We start from the raw sequence: 24389 nt of genomic DNA, 5'->3' as shown, positions 1-24389 counted from the left end.
CCTGTTTCAGTCTGTGACTCCCTCTCTCTCTGACCCTCCCCTGCTCACGCTGTCTCTCTCTCTCTCTCTCTCCTAGAAATAAATAAAACATTAAAAATTTAAAAAAAAAAAAAAAGAAGAAGAAAGCTAAAGAGGCATAAAGGTACAAAACAGAGTGAGAGTACAAGGGAAAGCCTCACTGACAAGGTGATTTTCAAAGAAACCTGAATGAAGAGCACAAGTAAAACATGCAAGAACTAGGTGGAAGAATATATTCAAAGCAGTGGGCACATCAAATGCAAAAGACCAAGGCCAAAACATTCTTGGCATTTTTTAAAGACAGCAAGAAAGTCAGTATGGCTAAAGTACAGGGCCAAGACAAGGGTTAGGCACTCCCACAAGCCTGAGAATTAATGCGTCTTTAAATTTTGTGTACTAGGTTTCCCTTTTGCCTCATTCTAGTGCTGGCCTTACTAAGGTGGAATGAATAAAGAAAGAAAATTATCTGGGAAGCCACTGCAGATTTTGAGAAGAGATATGACATTATCTGATCTATAGTTTAACAGCACCACTCTGGCTTCTCTGAGGAGATAGAATGTAGGGAGTATAGGAACAGAAGCTAAGAAGACCTGTTAAGCAGCTATTAAGGTAATATAGGTGAGAGATAATGTGATAGGGTAGTAGCAGTGGAGGTCATAAAAGGGGGTTGTATTCCATATATAATTTGAGTGGCGTAGCCAGAAATACTTCTTGATAGATTATATGTGAGGTGTTAGAGAAAGAAAAGACTCAAGGATGGACATAACAACTAGAATAATGGAGTTGTCACTTATCTAAGTGGAGAACCATGGTGTATAAGAAGGTTTGGAAAGAAAGGATAAAGGAATGAAGACTTTAGTGGGTTTTTTTTTTTTTTTTGCACCAAACACATTCACATTTTTTAAGGAAATGACAAAGACTCGGTTCAGCAGCTTTACTTTTTTAAACCTAAACTTCACATTACATATTTAAACAATTGTCAAAACTTACTAAGTTGTCAGTTTTCATGAACAACTAGAAAAACATTCTCAATGTATATTAAATGAGAAATGTATTACCCTTAATGCATTAATATCTCTCACTATTAAATACTGAATCACTATTAAATTCTGAAAAAAAAAGAAATTAATTTTGTGGAAGATTCATCCTGGGAATGTTAACATCACAGTAGGCTGACTCGACTTGGTTCATGTTTCAAACACAATGGAAAAGCAGGTCTGTGCTGGTATTAGTGTACGAAAGAGTCACGGCCACGTTGAATTATGTTTAATAAAAAAGCAAAGAGCATACAGAGATTTACAACAATTTTAAAGACAAAAAGCCAAAACAAAAAACCTGTGTTCATATTATGTGGTCCCAACAATAAACTCAAAAGTTTATGACAAATAGGGCTCCAATGAGCTGTGTATAAATTAGATTAGTTACAATTATACTGAAAGATGAGGTCGTTTGAAATCTTCAAAAAACTGTTCCTGTTAATCCTCAATAGTGCCCATTACAGTCAACATTCCTGTTACATGCATGCACTGAGTTACTTATTATCCAAGCATAGCAGTTGCTCCTTACCATTTATCGTTAAGGACTTTAGCCATTTTCTTCAAGTTCTACTCTTTCTCCCCCATTATAGATAATTCTCTTTGTAGTGATTTTTCTGCCATTAACCATTTTAGTAGAAGTTAATATAGATTTGAAGTTGCCCATCCCACTACCACCAAATGCTGTAGAAGAGAATGAAGTGAGGTCCCATGACCTGGTGACACGAAGGAAGTAAATCCTGTGAGAAAGAATAAAGTCCTGTCATTTGCAACAACGTGGATGGAACTGGAGGGTATTATGTTAAGTGAAATAAGTCAGTCAGAGAAAGACAGATATCATATGTTTTCACTCATTGTGTGGAATTTGAGAAACTTAACAGAAGACCATGGGGGAAGGGAAGGGGGAAAAATAGTTACAAACAGAGGGCGAGGGAAGCAAACCATAAGAGACTCTTAAATGCAGAGAACAAACTGAGGGTGGATGGAGGATGAGGGAGAGGGGAAAATAGGTGATGGGCATTGAGGAGGGCATTTCTTAGGATAAGCACTGGGTGTTGTATGTAAGCGGTGAGTCACAGGAATCTACTCCCAAAACCAAGAACACACTGTATACACTGCATGTTAGCCAACTTGACAATAAATTATATTTTATAAATAAATAAATAAATAATAAACAAACAAATAAAATAAAAAAGGAAGAAAACCCTCCTCCAGAAGATGGAAATCCACTGAAGACAGATAAAAGTGACTCTGTATCTCAGCTCTTGCTTCCACTGAGGCCTCTTTGACTCTCAAAAATGTCCTCAAATGGGTCTTTGAAGAAGTTGAATGAAAACGGATCCCTTCCACCAAAAAATTCCTTGAAGATGTCATCTGGGTTATGGAATGTGAAGGAAAACTCAAAAAAATATATATCAAAATGAACCCTACCGCCACCATTTAATCTTTCTTTGCCATATTTTTCATAGATGTCTCATTTCCTAGCATCTGATACACCTCATATGCCTCAGCTATGTGTTTGAATTTTTTCTAACGTTCTTCTTTATTCTCAGGGTTTTTATCTGGATGCCACTTCAGTGCCAGTTTCTGGTACTCTTGTTTAATATCCATGGCTGAGGCATGTCTTTGCATGCCCAGAACTTCACAGAAATCCACTGCTGGAGTAAGTTCAAGGACAGAGAGTCGGGGGTGCTAGTGGCAGTGGCAGTTCCTCACGCTTTCTCTCCTCAAGATTTTAGTTTTAAATATGTGAAGCCTCAGATGTCCCTTAAACATTTGAGTGAATATGGCAATTGACTGTATACATCTGGATTTGAGGAGTGAAGTCCAAGCAGGAGAAATAAATTTTGGAAATGTGTCAAGATATAAATATCATATAAAGCAATAAGATTGGATAAGATCACCTAAGGTATGGGTATAGAAAAAAGAAAATGCCTGTGATTCAAACTCAAATCTTCACATTTGAAATTATCTTCACACCATAAAAAATTTAAAACGTGGACAAAATATATGCAGTGATCATTTTCAGACATTGGAAAACCAGAGCAAAGGATAGTGACCTCTAAAGCAAGGAAAACAATTGAAGTGGGCCCTATAATTATTTTGTGCTTGGAGATACCTTCTGGACCATGGTGCTAGTAGAATACCAAGCATCAGTCTGAGCAGAGAAGACAGAGACTGGAGTTTGATGATGCTTGAGATGTTACAACTTTGGGGATGGAGAGCTGAAAAGGGAGAATTACTCCAGAAAACCTCTCCAGAAATCTGCATATGTGTTGTCTTAAGTCTTTGATTGAATATTAATCCACACATGTATGGGATGAAACACCACAAGGCAAATCTAATCACAACTGCCTAAAGCTCACACAGAGCTGAGAGCTATTTGAGTTCTGACCAGCCAAAGTAAAAATACCTCTGATAAATGTTATACATTCAGTAGAAACCCCAAAAGAGTCGCATTTTAGAAAATTAGCCATAAAGATAAGGATATCTAGACTTTACCTGGCAGAGCTTAAAAAAAAAAAATCTCCAAGGGCAGCTGAGTGACTCAGTTGGTTAAGTGGTTGACTCTTGACTTAGGCTCAGGTCATGATCTCACTGGCATGAGACTGGCCCCACATCAAGCCCTGAGTCAGGCTCAATACTGGGCATGGAGCCTGCTTAAGATTCTCCTTCTACCCCTCCTCCATGTGCGCTCTCCCTCTCTCTCTCTCTCTCTCTCTCTCTCTCTCTCTCTCTCTCTCTCAAAAAAGAAACCATCTTGATACAAAAGTTTATCAAAATTTAACATTCTTTTGCAAAAGACAAAAAAGTCCATTGTCCAAAACTGTTAATTCTCATAGTCTAACAACCAATAAAAAATTCATGCAAATGTTACTCTTACTAGAAGGAAAATTATAGAATAGAAACAGACACAGAAACGTTAGAGATAATGTAATCAAAAGACAAATACCTTCAACAAGTATGATACATATTATAAGTACGCTCAATAATTTAAAGAAAAACATGCACACAATGAAAATCAGAATGAGACACCACTAACACATCTATTAGAGTGACTAAAAAATTTTTCAAGTAACAATACCAAGTGCTGATGAGGACTTGGAGCAGTTGGAACTCTGACACATTTCTGGTGAGCAATGGTACAGCCACTTTGGAAAACGGTTTGAAATTTTCTTATAAAGTTAAGCATACACTCATTATATGACCCATTAATAGGTATTTGCTCACTAAAAATAAAAACTTATATTTACATAAATATCTGTATATGAATATTTAGAGCAACTTTATTCATAATTGTCCAAAATTGGAAACAATTCAAATGTCATTCAAATTACAAGTGAATACAATAGAAAGAAACAAACTACTGAAACATACAACATAGATGGATTTCAAATATGTCAAGTTTAAGAAGTCAGATTCAAAAGGCTACATACTGTATAATTCTGTTTATATGACATTCATGAAACTACTAATTATAGAGACAGAAATCAGATGAGTGGTTACCAGGGGCTGCAGACAAGAGTTATCTACAAATAATTTGTATGAAGGAATTTTAGGGGTGATAGAACAGTTCAGTATCCTGATTATGCTGGTGATTATACAGTGAGATGCATTTGCCAAAACTCAAAGAATTGTACATCAAATGTTGTAAATTGTACCTTTATAGATTAAAAATAAATGTTACTCATTTAGAAGCTCTGATAATGTAATTTGGAATTATAGTCTATGACAACAATAACGCTAACAATGAGAGGAGGAAAATGCCAATTTAGGCACTTAGATCTTCTTGAAGAAGTGACATTTGGGTGGAATCCTGATATAAGTAAGGGAGCGGGCCATGTAGATATCAGGAAAAGAGCAGGTATGTAGAGCCTTATAACCATGATTAAAATTATTAATATGATTCTAAGTGAATTTAAAGATCAATGAAGGATTTTAACCAGGAGAATGATGAGATCTTCTTTTTTAGAACAATAACTCTGATTTCTCTGTTGGAATTGGACTTTGGAGGAGGCATCAAGAGTAGAATCAAGGAGCTGCTGCAGTTATCAAAGGAGAAGATAAAGGTGGATAAGACTAGATAGTAGTAGTGATAATAGAGAGAAGTCAAATTCTAGATTTATTTTTAGGGCAGAGATAACAGGATTTGTTGATCTATTGATATGAGAAAAAGGTAAGAGTCAAGGATGCCTCAAAATGCTTGGCTTGACTCATTGGAAGAATGGAGTCATCATTTACTGAGGTGGGGGAAACTGAGAGAGCAAAAGTTTTCAGGAGCATAGAAATCATTTATCTCCTAAATATGTTAAATTGTATATTATTATTAAACTTTTAAGTGGAGATTTTAAGAAAGCAGTTTAGAGTCAGAGGAGAGGCTGGGGCTAGAGGTATAAATTTGGGAAAAACGAACAACCCAGCAAAGAAATGGGCAGAAGATATGAACAGACACTTCTCCAAAGAGGACATCCAGATGGCCAACAGACACATGAAACGATGCTCAGCATCCCTCCTCATCAGGAAAATACAAATCAAAACCACGCTGAGATACCATCTCACGCCAGTCAGAGTGGCTAAAATGAGCAAATCAGAGAACTCTAGATGCTGGCGAGGATGTGGAGAAACGGGCACCCTCCTACACTGTTGGTGGGAATGGAAACTGGTGCAGCCCCTCTGGAAAACAGTGTGGAGGTTCCTCAAAAAATTAACACTAGAACTCCCCTATGACCCAGCAATAGCACTGCTAGGAATTTACCCAAGGGATACAGGAGTGCTGACGCATAGGGGCACATGTACCCCAATGTTCATAGCAGCACTCTCCACAATAGCCAAAACATGGAAAGAGCCTAAGGGTCCATCAACAGACGAATGGATCAAGAAGATGTGGTTTATCTATACCATGGAATACTACATGGCAATGAGAAAAAATGAAATCTGGCCATGTGTAGCAACATGGATGGGTGTTATGCTGAGCGAAATAAGTCAGGCAGAGAAGGACATTATCATATGTTTGCACGTATAGGAGGATTAGGAGGAACTTGACGGAGGAACAAGGGTGAGGGGGGAGATGGGCATGGAGGAGGGCACTTGTGGGGATGAGCACTGGGTGTTATATGGAAATCAACTTGACAATAAACTATTTGTAAAAAAAAAAAAAAAGAAGAAGAAGAAGAAAGAGAGTGTGTTGAACATCGTTTATGCCCCACTTCACATACTCCTGGACCACCTTTTTGTTCAGGACATTGCTGTAGCAGCTGTATGCAGGAGTAACTTGATGCTTCCTCATTCAGCTGTTTCTTATACTATTTCTTCTCTGCCATGATTCTGGCTTCTCTGCTATCACCAGGTAGAATGCCTGCAGGAGACTGCTTGGTGATTTTAGTTTATGGACAAACCTGCAGGTGCCAGTGAGTTAATACTCTCTCAGATTACCTTTGGTCAATGGGAGATAAAATATGATGGATAAATACACCTCCCTTGTATGCCTGGTGGAAAATTCTGAAGTACATCTGCATAGTTCCAAAGAGAGCCTTCAGTGGGAATAGTCCACATTTGCCTACAATGGTAAACAGATTAATAGTATACCCTTGAATTGATGGTCCCTCCTTTCCTGATTCATGCTTCTCAGTCCCCTTTCGTATTTTCTGAGTCATCTCTCCAAGTAAACTAACCTCATGCAAATCCTTGTTTCTGGCTCTACTAGTCTCTTTGGGGGAACATAAGTTAGGATAGAGGGCCTGATTGGGATATATTATGATTCTACTGATACAGCCATCTTTATGCTGAAAAGAAGTTGATTGTAGTAGTTAAGGGTGCAAAATATTTAGAGTCATGGTTTCTGGGTTCAAAAGCAGGCATAGAAAGCCTATGTAATGTACCAAAGGTGCCTAGCACATAATGAAGCAATTTATAATTCTTTGGATGAAATTCATGAAGGCTGGCTTCTACCATTTCATATTGTCCTATGTATTATTGTATTTATCTTCTGATTATAAATTCAGTGCTGCTTCTGTACTTCAGCTTATGCTCTAGCCTTTTATGGAGTAATTACCCTTTATTCTCCTCAGGTCCAATCTCCATTTTGTTTATTTGAAATTCTCTTGAAAGAGATTTCAATGTCCCTACTATTAATGCCTATGGTTAATACCACAACCAAATCTGACCATTCCTTTAGAACTAGTCCTTTAGAAATAGAGACAGTCTGATTTCTCATTCTGTCCACATGCTATAATATGCAGCTCATCCTTGGTTTTTGTGTTAATTGTTGTCAAGCAAAATACAAGCACTTCGTTGGCAGTGTAGCTATTAGCAAGGAGCTTTTGGGGTTATATTTTCTAGGGAATCATAGACCCATGAAACATGGCCTCTAACAACCCATTTTTTTCCTAAGTGTAGGTCATCACCTCTTAATTACCTGAAAGGTAACCCCTGCCTGAGGCAGGTCTGGATTATAAGTGCCCATCACTATGCTTTTAGGCCTCTTGATTCCTTCAAATTCCTGGTCTCGCTGTCTCCACGTTAAAAAGCAGGCATTTCAAGATGAAATTATGATATACGTACTAAATAGATTTTTAAAACTAGTTTGTAATGTGACATATAGAAATACCCGGTTTAATCATGGCTTGTAAATTAATTAGGATGGCTGAAATAAAAGGATAAAGGAGTGCTTTGTTAAATACATGTATTTTGTATTTAAAAATAACTTACAAATAAATTCTTAAAAATCATTGGCAAAAATGAATGGTGAATTAGGAATGTGCATTATACTTTCAAAATAAGGAAGACACAAGAGGTCCATTTTATAAATGGTACAGAATTCCATTTTTACCAAATAAACAAGTAGCCAGATGTATGACTCCTAGGGGAATAGAAGTGGCCCTTCTGGAAATTCCAAATATCTGGGATGGATAAGACAGGAATGGGTGTAGATACTCTGTTCTGGAGCCCTGGAATTAAGGAAATGTGTTCCTTATGATTACAGATTATTCTAGGGATACTATACTCCCAAATAATCTACTTCCTCAGATCAGCCAAATCAGAAAAACGTTCTGTCTTGCTTCTATAGCTGCAGCTCCTCCTAATGGGCAGCTCTCCCCCCTGCCTTTTCATATATCCTGCCTTTCAGAAAAGGCACCCTTTTTTTATTCTTTCCCTTCAGACCCTAATAGTCCTCAGGAATGGAATCTTCAAGTCTAATAGAAACCCTGGGCTAGTTCCGTCCTAAGGCCATGTTGTAGTTGATTGACTAAAGTAGTCCAGATATCCCACTGCATTTATATATATATTTTTTAAATCCCTATTCCAGTGAGGGAAAGAGGAAGAAAAGAATGACCTCTGTCATCAACTCCTAATTTCTTGTCACTGACACCAAGTTCAGTTTAAAGATATAAAACCCACACAAGTGCTCCGTCTTGATACATGTTATTAGGTATACACAATACCCGAACAATTGACTCATTAAAGTAGAAAACAACTGGGGCATTTTGGTGGCTTAGTTGGTTGAGCATCAGACTTCAGCTCAGGCCATGATCTCATGTTTGCTGAGTTTGTGTGTTCAAGCCCTGCATTGGGCTCTCTACTGACAGCACAGAGCCAGCTTCAGAGCATCTGTCCCCCTTTCTCTTTGCCTCTCCCCTACTCATGCTCTCTCTCTCAAAAATAAATAAAACATTAAAAAAAATAGAAAACAAATTTCATTATGTTGTTTTATAGACTCAGCTTCACATATGTGTTGTATATTAATTCCCTCATGTATAACACTCCTTCACATTTGTGCAGAAACTTGGACACTAAAAAAATGTGTCTGTCTTAATGACTCTCACAAAATCTCTAGGATTCATTACCTTCATTTTAGAAATGAGAAAAGCAAAGGTCCACAAAGCACAGGATAGAAAGAGAAGCAGTGTAATATGAAGAGAAGACCTCTGGCCTAGGAGTCAGCCAACCTGTGTTCTTGTACCCCTAACTTTGTTTCTAACTCACTGTGTGGTTATGATTAAGTCATTTCCCCTCTCCTCTGAGCTTCAGTAGCTGCATTTATAGAGTGAAGCGATTAGGCTTTCTCAGCCCTGTTTGCATATTATAATAACCTGGGAGCTTTAAAAAAATCTATTCTTCAGCCCCAATTCCAAAGGTTCTGATTTAATTGGTCTCAGGGTACTGTAATTTCCACAACAACACATTGACTGAGAAGAAGCTAATCCAAGGAAAGCCACGAATCCAGTCTGGTATTTCTTTCTGAAGGAGAGAACCCTGCCATTTAGTGTAAGATCTAGGTACCATGGGGCATGTTCTAGAATGGAGTTTGAAAAGCTCAGAGTGTCAATGGGCATACTCTTAACTTTGAACCTCTAAGGGAGAACTCTAGTGTCCATCCACATCTCTCTCTCTCTCTCTCTCTCTCTCTCTCTCTCTCACTCTCTCTTTCACACACAGACACACACAGACACACACACACACACACACACACACACACACACACACAATCATTCCAGTGGATGTTGTACAGGAGCTTGAAAAAGAAAGAAGTGTGCTGATAAAAGTCAAGGACAAAAAGGAGTTCAAGGATACAACTGTGCCAAGAGGCTGGTGAAACGGAGTTTTAGGTGAGAGAAACAAAGTTATTGCAGAGCCTTTTTCTTTCATGTGACTCATTTTCTTAACCTCTTAAAAAATTTCTCAGGGTGCCTGGGTGGCTCAGTCGGTTAAGTGTCTGACTTCAGCTCAGGTCGTGATCTCATGGTTGGTGGGTTCGAGCCCCTGCATCAGGTTCTGTGCTGACAGCTCAGAGCCTGCTTTGGATTCTGTGTCTCCCTTTCTCTCTGCCCCTCCCCTGCTCATGCTCTGTCTCTATCTCAAAAATAAATAAACTTAAAAAAAATCCTCAACCTGCATTTAGTATTACTCCTCACTGCTTTTTCTCTCTTTCCTTTAATATAGCTTATGTATTAATATAGGTGTGGAGACTTCTCCCACATGACAGCCCTTCACTCCCATGGAAAAGGACCCTTTCACAGAGTAAAATTGTTACCCAACTAATCTCTGGCATTTTAAAAATTAGTGTTCTTTTCCTCGGGTTTCCTTTTCAGTTTAGTGTTTGTTTTGTTTTTGTCTTCAGAGTGGACTTGGGAACTTCCAGATCCTTGTTATCTATGCCTTTTACCATCAGAGACATGCCCATTATATGGTATAGTCAATAAAATTGCCTGAATAGTTGGAGAATGACAACTTGTGGGTCAAGATTACCCTCTACTTTTCCAGGAGACTGGCCAGCAAATATATTTGGGAGCAACGTATATAACTTTCATTGTAATAATAGCAAGATCCCTAAACAATGAGCAGTGTCATTCTCAAGATGTCTTTCCTTGAGGGCTATGTGTCTTGTCATCCTGGTCTTTGAAAGCAGCAACACTGGTAGTGCCCTAATCAATTTAATGGTCAAGATAAAGATCTGGGCCTAGATTAGGATAAAGAGACCAAGAATTTCAGTCTTATCAAACCTTAGGCCAGAGGTTCAAAAGGAACACTAATGACCACATGATAAATGATCAGAATAAAAGACTAATTGAGGATTTGAAGGTTGATAATTTTAGCTACAACTAATAAAATGCCTAGTGGATAAGTACAAAATTTTTGGACCTGAGCAACTAGAAGTTTGGAATTGGCATTAAAAGAGATAAGAAACCCTTGAATGCTGAGAACAAACTGAGGGTTGATGGAGTTGGGGGAGAGGGGAAGAGGGGTGATGGGCATGGAGGAGGGTGCTTGTTGGAATGAGTGCTGGGTGTTGTATGGAAACCAACTTGACAATAAACTATTTAAGAAAAATAAATAAATAATAATCAGATAAATAAATAAATAAATAAATAAGAGATAAGTGCTGCAAAGGTCAGGTTTGAGGAGAGAAAGAATAAGTTTGAACATGTTATGTCTGAAATTACTACTAGATATCAGAGTAGAAATGTGAAATAGACAGTTGGATATACGAATGAGAAGTTCAAAGGAACAGTCCAGGTTGGAGATACAATTTTGAAAGTCATCATGTAAACGGTACCCAAAGAGCATATCTCAAAGATCAATTGCTGAGATACTTGAATATGAAGAGGTGAGGGAAATGAAGGGATCCAGCAAAGAATACAGAGAAGGAGTAGACAGTGAAGTAGGAGGAAAACCAGAAGAATATGATATCCTGGAAGCCAAATGGTAAAAGTGTTTTAATGAGGATAGAATGAACAGCTATGTCAAATGGTGCTAGTAAGTCAGGTACATGAGAACAGAGAAGTAACCACTGGACTCAGTAAAGTTGATGTCATTGAAGGAGAGTTTTGCTGTATTGTTTGGAGTGATGGCATAGTTTCATTATTCACTTTGAAAATTTTTCAGAATTCTCCTATGCTCATCTTTTCTTACATGAAAAAAAGCAAGAATTAAATAAGTGGAATGCATCCCAATGCTTTGATGACATTGTCCATAGATATGAAGCTATATCAATGGGATGTTTTTATTAACTAGATGCTTTGACTTCATCTAAGTATGGTCGATCAGGCACAGGGGATTATTAAGTATAAGAATAAGGGATAGTATAGCTCTTAGAATATGTCTATATATATCATCATAATTAGTGACTGAAATAGAAAAAAGTTCAATTGGCCACCAGAATGTTTTATTTTTATGTTGCAAAATAACTTGTTTAGCCATTTTTCCTGAATTTATTAACTTGACCAATTTTCCTGCTAAGTTGATGAAGCTTAAGTGAACATAAGTGCATGTACATGCATTGGTTTACACATGCTTTTTGAAAAGTTCAGTAAGATAAAGTTTCTTTTTATGCTAAGAAGAAAGATATTTTGAGACTTTGTTACTCCTCTAGTTGAACCAGGAACTTCATTTCCATACAGAAGGAAGCCTTTCAAAGCAAGTTGAGAATACATAGGTTCTCAAGTTCATTTGTCTCCCTATAGCATACACATAGCCACACACTTGTCTGGTCTGTAGTGGAACCACTACGTTACCCCTTGCTCCTGAGGTATGGGATGCCAAGGTACATGCTTGGGCATCCACACATGCACTACACAGAAGTGTGGGGGAGTTAATATCCTACAGGGAAGATATTTGATTATTGAGATAAGAGGCAGGAGATAAATTCTTCCCCCTTACTCCCCGAGATGGGCTGTATGGAGATGCAATATGGCCAGTCATAAGAAATTGAGAAATTAGCTTGTTGTGAAACAGATTGTGGCCAACACAATGATACACTCCTTTTTGTTTGTTCTCCTTCCTTCCCTAGCTCACTTTTTTTCCCCCTTACTCCTACTTCCTTGGGGGTACACATAAGCTTTTGCTTCAAGTTCTATTTTCTAAGAAACTCAGATTTCTGGAAATCATAATTCCACCAAAATTCAGAACTGTGTGACTTTGGATAGGTTATAGTCCCTCTCTATGTATCTTTTTCTCCAACTATACAATGTTGATGTTGGAGTAGATGTTCTTTAAGAGTCTTTCTGGCTCTGGAATAATACCAGGGTAAAGGATTGTCAGTATAAAGGCGGTGATGGGAAAAGGTAAGGTATTACACTTAACAATAGACATCAGTGGATTGCTTACATTTGAATCAGAAAAATGCTCTCAGCATAATCAATGAACTTAAATGTTAACAATTCCAACTAATCTCAAGTTCCAAAAATAGTTTTAGTTCTACTTTCTGCAGAAAGAAATCATATTAGTTTTCCCTGAGCCTATAAAGAAAAGGTCAAAGTCTTAAAAACCCTTAAACTTCTCTGGCACAAGTCACAATATTTCTCTACTAGTTCTATACCATGAACTTCCTGAAAAATGGCAACTGTGTGCAAGCATGTTTTCAAAGGGAATACTAGAGAAGTTGGTAATGCCATCATCTTGGGAAGCAAGAGAGCTAATATATGATGTCTGTAACTATTGCTTCACTCCTAACAGAGGAACACATTTGTTTCAAGTCTTAGGCTGCAGATGAACTGCAGTTAGGGAAAGGACTATTCACTGTTTGGGGTTTGTTATACCAGAAGAGTTTGCATTATGCTCCAAACTTCTATACCTAACTCGGGAGCAAGGAGTTGGGACTCAGACAGCCTAGGATCAAATACTAGCTCCATATTTTACAAGCTTTGTTACCTTCAGCAAGTTAAATAACCTCTCTGTGCTTTAGTTGTCACATCTATAAAATGGCAATTGTAATTGTATCTACATCTTAATATGGGCATTAAATGAGCCAATATAGGTAATGTGCTTAAAATAGTGCTTATAGCAGATAGTAAGCACTATATAAGTGTTCACTACATTTATTATAGCTATTGTGATGAAGGAAGATGCGCTGGAATTAAAGGAAAACTCTTGACTAAAACCATATGAGATGTACCAGGGAACCAATACATGGAAAGTAGTAGAGTAAGGTAGTAACAGATGACTGCAAAAAAAATGCAAAGCAGGAAACACCCTCTAAACATTCCTGTTTATACAGTACATGACACAAGGTAGAAAATAATTAAAACAGAGGCTTTCTACAGGATTTAGAGTTCTTTCATATATATTTTAAATATACTTGTGCAATACATTAAAATATATAGAGATGTGTGAATATATATATTTACACACACACATATATACATATACATATACATATATATAACTTCACAGAAGGGACGCAAATGCACACTCACACATCTGTACGCGTACCCCAACAGGACCCATCTATACGTAAACCAGATGCAGCCCATATCAGGCCAACTTGGACACAAGTGAAAGCCCTGACTCAGCAGCAGATTGCAGATTGCAATTGCATTTGAGTAACCCTTCAGTTTCTTCTACCAAGTGTAAGGCCATTTAGAAACACACTGAGAAGAGCTCTTCTGGGTGTATGGCAGAGCCCAGGGCCCCTCTGGCAGTGCACAATTTGCCTGAGTAAGGACTGCAGGATTGGGATATCAAGGAGCTATCAAAGAGGAGGGACTTGTGTTAGTTTGGGCCCTGAAACTAGTAAGCAAACATCCATAGAATAACTTTAGCTCCAGGAACAATGCACTAGAGTCATAGAATCCTTATATGTCTCAGCTCTAAGCAAATTTCAGGCATAAGCGGGGAGAAGTGTGTGTTGCTACTCATCACCATCCAGCTGGACTCAGAGAACTGGGCACAGCTTTAGGGGTAGATAAGTCAAAGTTCAATCAGCAGACTTGTAAGATTTTTAAAAGTTACTTAAAATTGAAAGATCTGAAAGCAACATAAGAGGTTACAGGTATTGGTTTGGGTTTATAATGTTCCAAGAAGCCAAACCTTATATATGGCACCATTTGCAGCAATATCATTAACATTATTAATAATAATCATAACATATTTATATACAAAAATAGAGCAAAGCAATTCTAGAAGAGGAGGTGAAAGTGAAAGTATGGGGCTGTGTACAGCCCAAATGTCAGTATACTTCAGGAAGATTCAGAACCAACAAAAACTGAGTGGCACATATTTCTATAGTATATATCCAACAAGGAGATATGGATGTTCTCTTCTTCTTCCCCCTGTGTATGACTATACATTTCTCTCCACCTCTCCACTCTGCAATACACATCCATGCACACTTTAAAAGAGATGATATATAAAGTCAGAGTCTGGAAGTCTTAAACTAAGTTGGAGCACCTTGATTTCAAGCAAGTGCCCTCAATCTCTGAATTCCTTAGTGAATTTTGGATTCACTTACAGAGGGAAACTGGATCTAATTCTCGTGTCTTTTAGTAGCTGTCTTTAGGAGCCTGCCATCCCCACTGCAGCCTTTTCCCATTGAAGTGGATTCACAACACAGGCTCTTGGTATGTTTTTAAAAGAGAAGTCAGTTCTCTGCATTATATGTCTTTCATCTCAGTTTTCCACTGTCGCTGAAATTTAGGTTCTCGGGCAATTGCCATTGCAGACAAAGCCAGGAGTGAGCACAATGTGTGCAGCAAAGAGTAGGCGAAGGTACAGCTTGGTTAGGGGTTGTTTGTTTGTTTGTTTGTTTTTTCCACACTTGAGCTGCTACAGGTGACAGAGCCAAAGGTGATGTCCACTGGGGGCAGCCTCAACACCTGATAGTTAATTAGCTACCCACCATGCACTGCATAAAGACCAGCACACTAAGTTGGCATGGTTCCAGAAAATTGAATGGCAATGGCCTTCTGTCACTGTTAATAGAGTCCTAGGAGAAAAGTCCCATGACTTAATGTGGTGTAGGGTAGAGAATATTTAACTAGGAGTCAGAAGGCCTGAATTCTAGTCCCAACTCTGCTATGAACTCAGTGTGTGGCCTTGGGAAAATCCCTTCCTATCCCCAGGCCTCAGTTTTCCCATCTGTAAAATAAGGGCATTGAACTAGATTAACAGTTAAGATTTCTTCCAGCTCTAAAGTTTTATGACTTTTGATGTCCATAATTAAGGCCTGAGCCATGCAGTCTCAGGGCAGTTAGCTTCTAAGAGAGAACAGACCTTTGTAATATCCTTTGCTTTGTTCATTTAGCTATAAAGCACGTCTGCCTTTGGCACTTGGGTCAGACATACAAAGTTATGAGCATCCTGATTTACTATCCTACTCCGCATGCTAGTGGAATCTGTCAGTACTATAAGTTGATTATTGGGAAAGGGAGTAAAACTCCAGCTAGTTAAACCTGGAAATGTAAGATAATTTCGTCTCATATGCTCACAAACAGGTGAGTGTGGTTATGAGTGCACACACACGTGTCAGGATATAGACTATTGCTAGTGATCAGTTCATTACAGTAATCCATTTCCCTTAATAAAATTTAGTAAATAGTATAGCATAGCAAAGTTTGGCGTCCAAGGAAACACCTATGGAAAACAGCACTTTTGGACATAGTAGAGAAAGAAAGACAGGTAGAGAGAGACAAAGATAGATCAAACAAGATAGAAATACAGGTAGAGAATGGGTTAGTCTGAAAGGGAGGGGGCAAAGGAGTAGAAGGAAGGAAGAAAGAAAAGGGAGGTAAAGTAAAAAGAGAGAGACAGGAAATGAATGGGGAAGGGGCACAGAACAAGAGGAGAGAGGGAGAAAAAGAGACTAAAGAAGAGAAGGGCAGTAAACAGGGAGAAGGGATCAGATTCCCTGGAATATTGAACGCTGTTCCACATGGGCCTGTGAAAACCATCTTAGAAGAAAGTTTCCAAAGGCACTGTGGAAAGCAGAGTGACGCTCAGAGCCTGCATCGAGAGGCATTATGTTGGGGAGCCCCTAAACCTCCACGTTGCGGGCTCTGTCAGCCCTCGGTGTCCAAATATCATGCCTATATATCACCTGAATTTGCCATGACAGCCACAGGCTAAAATGGCAAGGTGTAACAAGGTTGAAGAGGAGTGGGATAGATACTGTGAGAAAGAGCAAGGCATCCTGCACAAGGACGTACTTGGCCATTCCCCTGACACTGCAGGAGCAAAACTGGTGAGGCCCAAACTTTGGCTACTTTACTCCTCCTCCCCCTCTTCAAAGACGAGGCCTACGCTTCACTGATGGGGGCTAGAAGGAGAAAGCTCTGGATCCATTTTGTTAGGAGGTCATACAGACTTTTCCTGGGCCTTGGGGAATGGTGCACTACCAGAAGAGATTTTTCTGCACACAGTGTTGGTGTGCCTCTTACAGCGGCAGCCTGGTCGCCTGAGGCTGTCATAGCCCTGCTGGCACAGATGGAGGCATCCACGGGTAGGCAGGTAGCAGCACAGGCAAGGCAGGAAGAGGGAGATGAGGCTCATGGCTGCCCAGCGGACAAAGCAAGAGCTCGGCCCACAGGAGCAGGGCTCATCAGCGCAGTTGTCTTCATCATCAGTGGAGCAGTGGTAGAAGAGGCCTTTAACACAGCAGAGACAAGTGCCATAGTCGAGGAGGCTCTCGGCAGAGCAAAGGCAACGCTGGTTGCACAGCCAGCAGGAGGGGAGAGGACGAGCTGCTGTGCAGAGGACACATTTGCAGCGCCCACACTCCTCGCAGATGAAGAGGTGCTCACTGGGGTGCACTGCAGATTGCTCAGCTTCTCCCTTCAGAGCACCATCAACCTTGGGGTGGGCCCCTGCTCCAGGCTGGGTTCGGATGATGGACTGGCCTGAAGGTGAGGGGGTAATGCTGGCCAAGAGCCTTTGATCAGAGGCAGTGGTGCTATGGGACATTGAGCTGGCAATGCTAGACTGGCTCAGATGCTGAGGCAAGGGCTGCAATTGATGGCACTGGCTGAGACTGCGGGGAAGAGCAGTAGGCATGGTAGCCAGGGACCAATCAGATTTGTGGGTTTGCACTATAAGGGAAGGGCTGGAGAGGGCCTGTTTACAGGGGACTGGAGGCCGTTCCACATAATCATTGCTAGCATGAGTAGAGCGCAGCTGTTCAATAGGGAGAATTTGTTGGAAATCATCTGTCACCGCGGCATCCATTTTGCCTTGATTCTGGAGTTCTGAGTGGTTTTGGGTCAGGGTGGCACTTGTGGTGATAGAGAGCCCTTGTTGTTACGTGGACTTTAGGGCACATCAGAAAATCCTAGGAGAGAAGAAATAGAAACAACACATGAGAACACATCGGCCTGAACACTTTGCAGGGAGCTCAACAAAGCTGAAGCCCTGTCTCCTCTACCACTACCTTCTGTTACTTTAAGGTAGTCCTCATGTTATACCTTTATTCTGTAATTGACCTTGCCTACTTCTTTACAAGCAAATCTGGACAACTCATCCATACTATAAAGCACTCTGGGACCAAAGCTCAGATCATTGATTCCTTTTGTATTTCATCATGTGACTAGGGTCACGAGAGCAGCTACCTCAGAGAAATCTAGGCCTTGAGCATCAAAATTCTAATAAAAATGGAACCTAATTTCAAATGCAAAGGCTACATCCTGAAGCAATGCCAACGTAAAAGAAAAAGCCTCACATGTCTTCCATGAGAAGTTGCGTGAATGTGTATGTATGAGAGATAAAGGTGAACATATATGTATCATCAACCAAAATTCTCCCTTCAGCAAAATTTCTGATAAGCATAAATAAACAGATGAGAATGGAATTGCTTGATTCAGTGAATATAGGCAGGCAAGATGTGATAATGGCACTGATATGGCAGAGACACAGAAGGCAAAAATCAGGCTATCTGTAGAATAATAGGAAAAAAAACTTTCCAAAATTTTAAGGAAGCCAAGACCAATCATCTTGCAGTTCTCCTCACCTTTATGCTGCTGTAACTTACTGAACAGATAATTCTAAGTGGCAGTGTGCCTCCAGAATCAAACTTTTATTCATGTGGGAGTAACACTGGGGCTGAGGGAACCATAAAAGACGTACTCAGAATTATTTGAACTATCACCAGTATCTGTACCTATTACCACCTTAAGTCAAGTCTACATTGATGAGACTTACTAGGCAGAATCTACTTGAACTGCTTTTCCCTACCTTTACCTTACACAATAAATTGGCTTTCTTAAAGAGCAACAACGTTTTATATCAGATCTAAACCAAGCTGAATATCTAGAAAGCATATATGCTTGTGTCTCCATTGTAGCACGATCAGGAACTGGTGGGTGGACATTCCCTGAAAGATTTGATTGAGCCTAGAACTGATACTGGTGACTATGAGGAAAATGTTGTACAAACAGTAGAAACTGTATTGCAACACCTGGAAGACTGGGCACCCCGAAAGGTGTACACAAGAAAACCTAAACACAAATCCCAGAGTCATCCTGGAGGCATTAGGACCTAGGAAACACTAGCATGAATAAAGCATATATTTGAAATCCATCATATTTCAGGCTTCCTCAAAATAGATCGATTACTCACACTACTGTATAGAATGCAAAGCTTGAATGAGTAATAGAAATGAACAAGTGAAAGAGGATAGTGCTTGATTAGCAAGCAAACACGACACTGAAATGTGCCCAAAGCTCAATAACAGGAGAAATAAGGATGTCGTTCATACAGGCCTCAGTGGCTAATAATATGACCAGACTCATTGCCTTTTGAGGCTGTATCCCCATACAAACCTGTTTAGTTGAATTTACATCTGTTCATTTTTTGAAAAGAAGATTTAATTTGGTTAAAAATAACTTTCTGGCACATCACATAGAAGAACCAGTCTGACTATAATTTCACTTTTTAGCTAGTTGTTTTTGTGTTATTTAATGCAGCAGAAGAGAATGCAGATAAACACTGTGGCCATTCTAAGACTCAAATATCTATAAAACTTTCGTCAAATCACTTGCTTTGTTTGGGCCTCAATTTCACTATCTATATAATTATAGGGGTAAACTAGGTGATTTTGCAGGACTGAGCCCTATTATGGTCTATCATTCTGTAAGTACACAGTTTGGCAAAAAAAAAAAAAAAATTATCTTCGTCTATAGCTTCCACACCTTCAATCCTTGAGGGTAAACTAAGCAATATGCCCTTGTTCATTTGGGCATTCAAAAGCAAAATTGATGTTTCTTTTATTTACTTGGACTCACAGTCTCCTGAAGCCTCCAACATCTACCTTTGCTGTACTTTGTTAAGACTAATAATCTTAGCTTTGGAAAGGAAAAAGCAGTTTTCATTGGAACAGCTAAATAAACAAAGAAACATTGTTCAGCTGACCTGAAGGGTATGTGGCTATAGAAGCTTTGGATCAGGAGAATTCTTTTGGCAAATTTGTAAGAAATAGATTTATTTCCCATTGATCAGATAAAGAATGTGTCAGGCTCTTTTTGTTCTTTATACTATAAGAACAGGAACAAATACACTGGAGGCATTTCAGACTCATTGATTTCCCAAAGGAAACTAGATTCAAGTCATATTGGAAGTTCCAAAAATCAGTAACTCAAAGGAAGGCATACAAGACCTCAAAGTTACAAGAGATAATCATATGGAATTCCAAGGGTATCAGTACGTATCTCAGGGACATGCCCAGAAGGTTCAAAAGCTAAGCTTGGAGGAATCTAGGTCATAATTGAAATGACTCAGAATCATGTTCAAAGAGGATCCTGTCTTGGCAGCAGAAGGGTATATACCGTGCTTAAGTTAAGAAGGTGTATCTAGATATTGATCAGATTGCTGTAAGACTGAGAGGTTGAGATGCTTGGTTGGATGATTAAAGGAAGCTTTGGGCATTGGTTTGGGATGATGAAGTATTACTGTCTTGTTTACAAGGGGCCTAACAGGATGAACTCGGAAGGTTTCTTCCTGCCCTGCAGAATCTTTTATTAGAATGGACTGTGGAAAATCTGCAATACAGAGGACAGGAGGACCTGGGTAACATTAGGGTGTTGAGAAGGATAAAACAAGATTGAATGATAGTAAATTGTTTGCCAATCTGACTAACTGGATGAACTGAAATAGATACTGTAGGGAAAGGTAAAAGGCGGGAAGTTAAGAAACAACAAGAGACTGCTACAGCAGATAGATTAGATGAAAAACTACTACTGCATGCATGTTTATGATTCAGAAATCTACCCATTAAAGGGCCATTCACTGTGAGCAGAAACAGTTAAAAAAAACAACAACTGGGCTGTTGGTGAGTTCTATAGTCTATTAAATGAGAGAATATGCATATCAAATATTACAAATAGGAGCCAAAGTGATTACAAGTCTTGGCTGCACATTGGTGGGATCTGGTGATTTCTGTCACGTAGTGCCTCTGCAGTAATGAATGATGCATTGTAAACCCACTCCCATGTCAGTCCCTCTGGCCAGGTGCTCATAGCTTTCTCAACAGTTTTTCTGCAGCCCTGAAATTTTCTATGTTCACCTAAACAGAAATTTCTTTTCTTATGCCAACTAAGGGACTAGAGAGCTAAACCTATTCAAGAAATGCTGTTTGTTAATGAAAAAAAAATATTTACTTCCTGGAACCTAAAATCTGCCATGTTGAGACCAAAGTTGAAAACTTCCTTATCTAAAGCCCTACTGTGCTAATACCTTAAGGCAGCTCTGATTTCTTTGGTAAATCCTTCCTGAAACAATATGACTCAACCTCAATTTCAAAGAGGAGGGGAAAGGAGAGCCTGGCTCCTGTTTTCTCCCACTCCCGTGGGTTCAATGCTGTTTTGTACCTTACTGTGTAACAGCTCTGGGGTGTGTTACTTTTTTTCTGTGCTCTGCTGTTATATACACTCGTTCTCAGAATAACTGAAAGCAAACATAGGGGGAATTTCTGCTATGGCTTTATATGTTTTCTTAGTTCTACTGTTCCAAAGTCTGCTCTCCAAAAATCCCTCTCTGTGCAAAAGCATTTGCATCTCTATCAAAGCACTCCCCCCTTACAAATACCAAGTTGTATATAGTTTACATTACTAACCTCTCAGCCACTGACTGGGCCTCCCTCCTACCACATACATCTTGCTGGAGCTGCCAGGTTCTCACCACATTTAACTCTTAACTTGTCACTTTGCTACCCTAGTCCTATTCATTACTTTAATAGTTTCATTAAGACTCGGGGCAGTTTATTTCAAACTGGAGAGTCTTGTAGTTTTAAGACCTTGCATTTTTAAAGAGATAGGTGTTTCAGTGATGAGCAGGACATGGGAAAACTGTAATAACAAAGGAATTCACATAATTCTAATCCTGAAGAAAATGCTAGTTGTTCGTTTAAGAAGTAGGAGTCTTTCTTTAAACCTCAAATCCTTGTATAAGATACAAGAAATTTAAGTTCTAGTCCCAACTGCAACTCTACTTTGTTTTGTGACTGTGGGAGAGTGACTTCCGTCCCAAGCCTCAGTTTCTTTATCTGCAAAATGAGGGGCACAAAAGGAGGGCTTTTAAAGCCCCTTCTCATCTTGATACTCTAAATGTTTTATGCTGGATTTGCTGGTTGCATTTCTCTGTCTCAGAAAGTCTTTCATGAAGAAGAAGTCTCATGACTTCTAAAGCCTTCCTTTAGATTTTTTAATTCCTCACTATCCAGCTCTTCAACTCTGAATAAAAACCCTCCAAATCCAAGTCACTCAGACCACCATCTAGATTGTTTCACAGCTAGAGACACCTAAAAGCAGAACACAAAGAAACCAAAATGCATAGAATAAAGTCTTAGTAAATGTTTATTTAGAGGTACAGGGAGTAAGACTAATACTTCCTTGTGGATAAAATGCTAGCCTGGGCCTTATTGGTATGTAAGTATGCAGACGACTTGTTGGGAACATGATTTAACACCTGGTATATCCAAATTCATAAAATAGCACATTATGTTATAATGAGGTTTTAATGTACCCAGAAAAGCAACAATAGTTTACATTTCAAAATAGATTTTCTGTTTCAGAGTTCAAGGTCTGTTTTCTGTTCATCCAACTTGGTTTCCAGCACGCAGAGGTGAATGATAATTATCATTCGCTACAGGAATGGAAGGGAATATAAACCACTGTACTAGGTCCTATCAAATGCCTATTGGCTAACTGGACATGCTCACAGGTTCTCACTCTTGACGAAATTTCTCTATGCCACACAGAGACATGTACACACACACAGAGGCATGGATCCAGAGATTTCTAAATCACTGCTCTGACTCAATGTAAGTAGGGGGTTATGCCGTGTCAGCTTGCGCCATTTCTACCCAGGGCAAGGTGATGTGATGAAATCTGAACGATGCACAGCCCAGACTTGTGAGCCAATAGCAGAGTAGCCCCACGCTGACAGGATGCCCGCTGGGCAGCCAGACTGGCCTCAGCACGGGCTCTCCCTACGTCTTCAGCTTGGGTGGTTAGGCTGCGCTATAAGGGGCTTAGGCAAGCACCAAAATGCATTTAAAGGTCAACAGGGTAGAAATTAAATTGACATTTGGCTACAGAAGGGTTATTTTGAAATTCCATTTTGATTTATAAATTTCCAATACGCATAGTTTTGTGCAAAAGACGATTCATTTAAATCTCATTTAAATGGTTTTCATTTTATTTTACCCACGCGTTTGCTCTTGTACGCGTGCACACGCGCGCGCGCACACACGCGCACACAGACACACACACACACACAGGATGGCTGGAATGAATGGCAATCTGTGCATTGCATAGAAAGAATTCTAGGGTCTTTAAGAGCTAATCTCTACGGCTTACCTTGAGGAAAGGGTTTATCCATGCTGAGAAAAGCAGAAGAACTAATGCCCCATTTGGCTCAAAAGACCTCTTCTTCTCCTGAGTCTTTAGGTTTCTCCACCTCTCTTCGGAAAGTCTGAATGAAAACTCCACTGGCAGTGGAGCCAGAAACAGAGATAGTTCTGTGTCGGTCTTTCTGACACAGCAGAGAAAACGGAAAGAAGGGGGGAAAGAAAACGAAAAAAAAAAAAAAAACAAAAAAAAACGATGGTGCGGGGGGTGGGGAGGAGAGTCAGACCTGTAGTGGCAGATACTTTGTATGGGTTTTACATGCAGATCTAAATCTTGATGCACGTATTCCCCAAAGAAAGCTCAGCAGGGCAAGTTGTTCATCTCCTCCTCCGCCTCTTCTTTCTCCTCCTCCTTCTTCTATTTCTCCTCCCCCTCCTCCTCCGCCTCTTTCTCCTCCCCTTCTCCTCCTCCTCCTCTTTCTTTCCCCCTCCTCCTTCGGCGTTTTCCTTCCCTCCTCTTCCCTCCCCCTTCCCTCCTCCCGTTCTTCCTTCTTTACCTCCTCCCCCTCTTTCTCTTCTGCCTCCGCCTCCGCCTCCGCTTCTGTCTCCTCCAATCTGACGGATGAACCAAAGCAGCAGAAACTGCAGTTGTAGACGCAGGCTATCTCAACAGAGCGATAGATACCGCTAGTGTGTGATTATTTATACAGCTCAGGGTGTGTTGGTATATAATCTGCAGAGACGGGGGTGGGGGAGGGGGATGAGGTTGCAGTGTGTTCGGCTCAGCTAGCTCGCTGGCTGTTTTGTGAATGTAGATGATTTCTGAAGGTCTTGTGAATGGATTATAGGGGAGGATGGGAGGGAAGGGATTTATTGCTCCTTGTTATAATTTCTTTCTCTCCCTCTCTCTGTGTCGTTTGCTTTCCCGGAGCTGTAGCTCTTAATGCTTAGCTAAGTGGCGTCATCCAGTTGAAATTGAATCGACCCATTAGAACTCCCCATAGGAATCTCTGTATCCGGTCCCTGGGTAATGATTGAAACAAAATTTAAAGGGGAATGGGGGTGGGGTGGAAAGCAGCAATTTTAAGGAGGCCTAATTTAAATATATCTGCCGATCACAGTCCTACCAAACCACTCAGCCCTTGCTGAGTGATTGCTGCTTCAATCAGAAAGACAGAGGTTCTCCTTTGTTTCAGGGTTTCTCCCACCTCTTCCCCGCATTCATTCCTAATTTTTCAGCACTAATTATAATTATCCATCCATCATTTATTGAGAAATCATTACCCAACTTA

At 39.8% G+C, this 24389-nt stretch overlaps 1 protein-coding gene and 1 pseudogene across 1 annotated transcript; both read right to left on the bottom strand.

Moving 5' to 3' along the window:
* Positions 1 to 1549: 1549 nt before the first annotated feature.
* LOC120225409 lies at positions 1550 to 13775 on the bottom strand (annotated as a pseudogene).
* SPRY3 (sprouty RTK signaling antagonist 3) lies at positions 11755 to 23471 on the bottom strand. Its single transcript, XM_039223618.1, has 2 exons — positions 23108 to 23471; positions 11755 to 17589 (listed from the first exon to the last, which is right to left on the bottom strand). The coding sequence occupies exon 2, from the start codon at positions 17484 to 17486 to the stop codon at positions 16620 to 16622; it is 867 nt and encodes a 288-aa protein (XP_039079549.1). The 5' UTR covers positions 17487 to 17589; positions 23108 to 23471; the 3' UTR covers positions 11755 to 16619.
* Between the last annotated feature and the right edge of the window lie 918 nt (positions 23472 to 24389).

This window comes from Hyaena hyaena, unplaced genomic scaffold (genome assembly GCF_003009895.1).
Source record: "Hyaena hyaena isolate Hyena2069 unplaced genomic scaffold, ASM300989v1 scaffold_1388, whole genome shotgun sequence".
NCBI classification, from domain to species: Eukaryota; Metazoa; Chordata; class Mammalia; order Carnivora; family Hyaenidae; genus Hyaena; species Hyaena hyaena.
The sequence above is the reverse complement of the archived record's forward strand: the minus strand, read 5'-3'. Positions and strand labels throughout refer to the sequence as shown.

Excerpts from the sequence above, each read along its gene's own strand:
- SPRY3 (XM_039223618.1), bottom strand. The coding sequence starts at position 17,486 with ATGGATGCCGCGGTGACAGATGATTTCCAACAAATTCTCCCTATTGAA.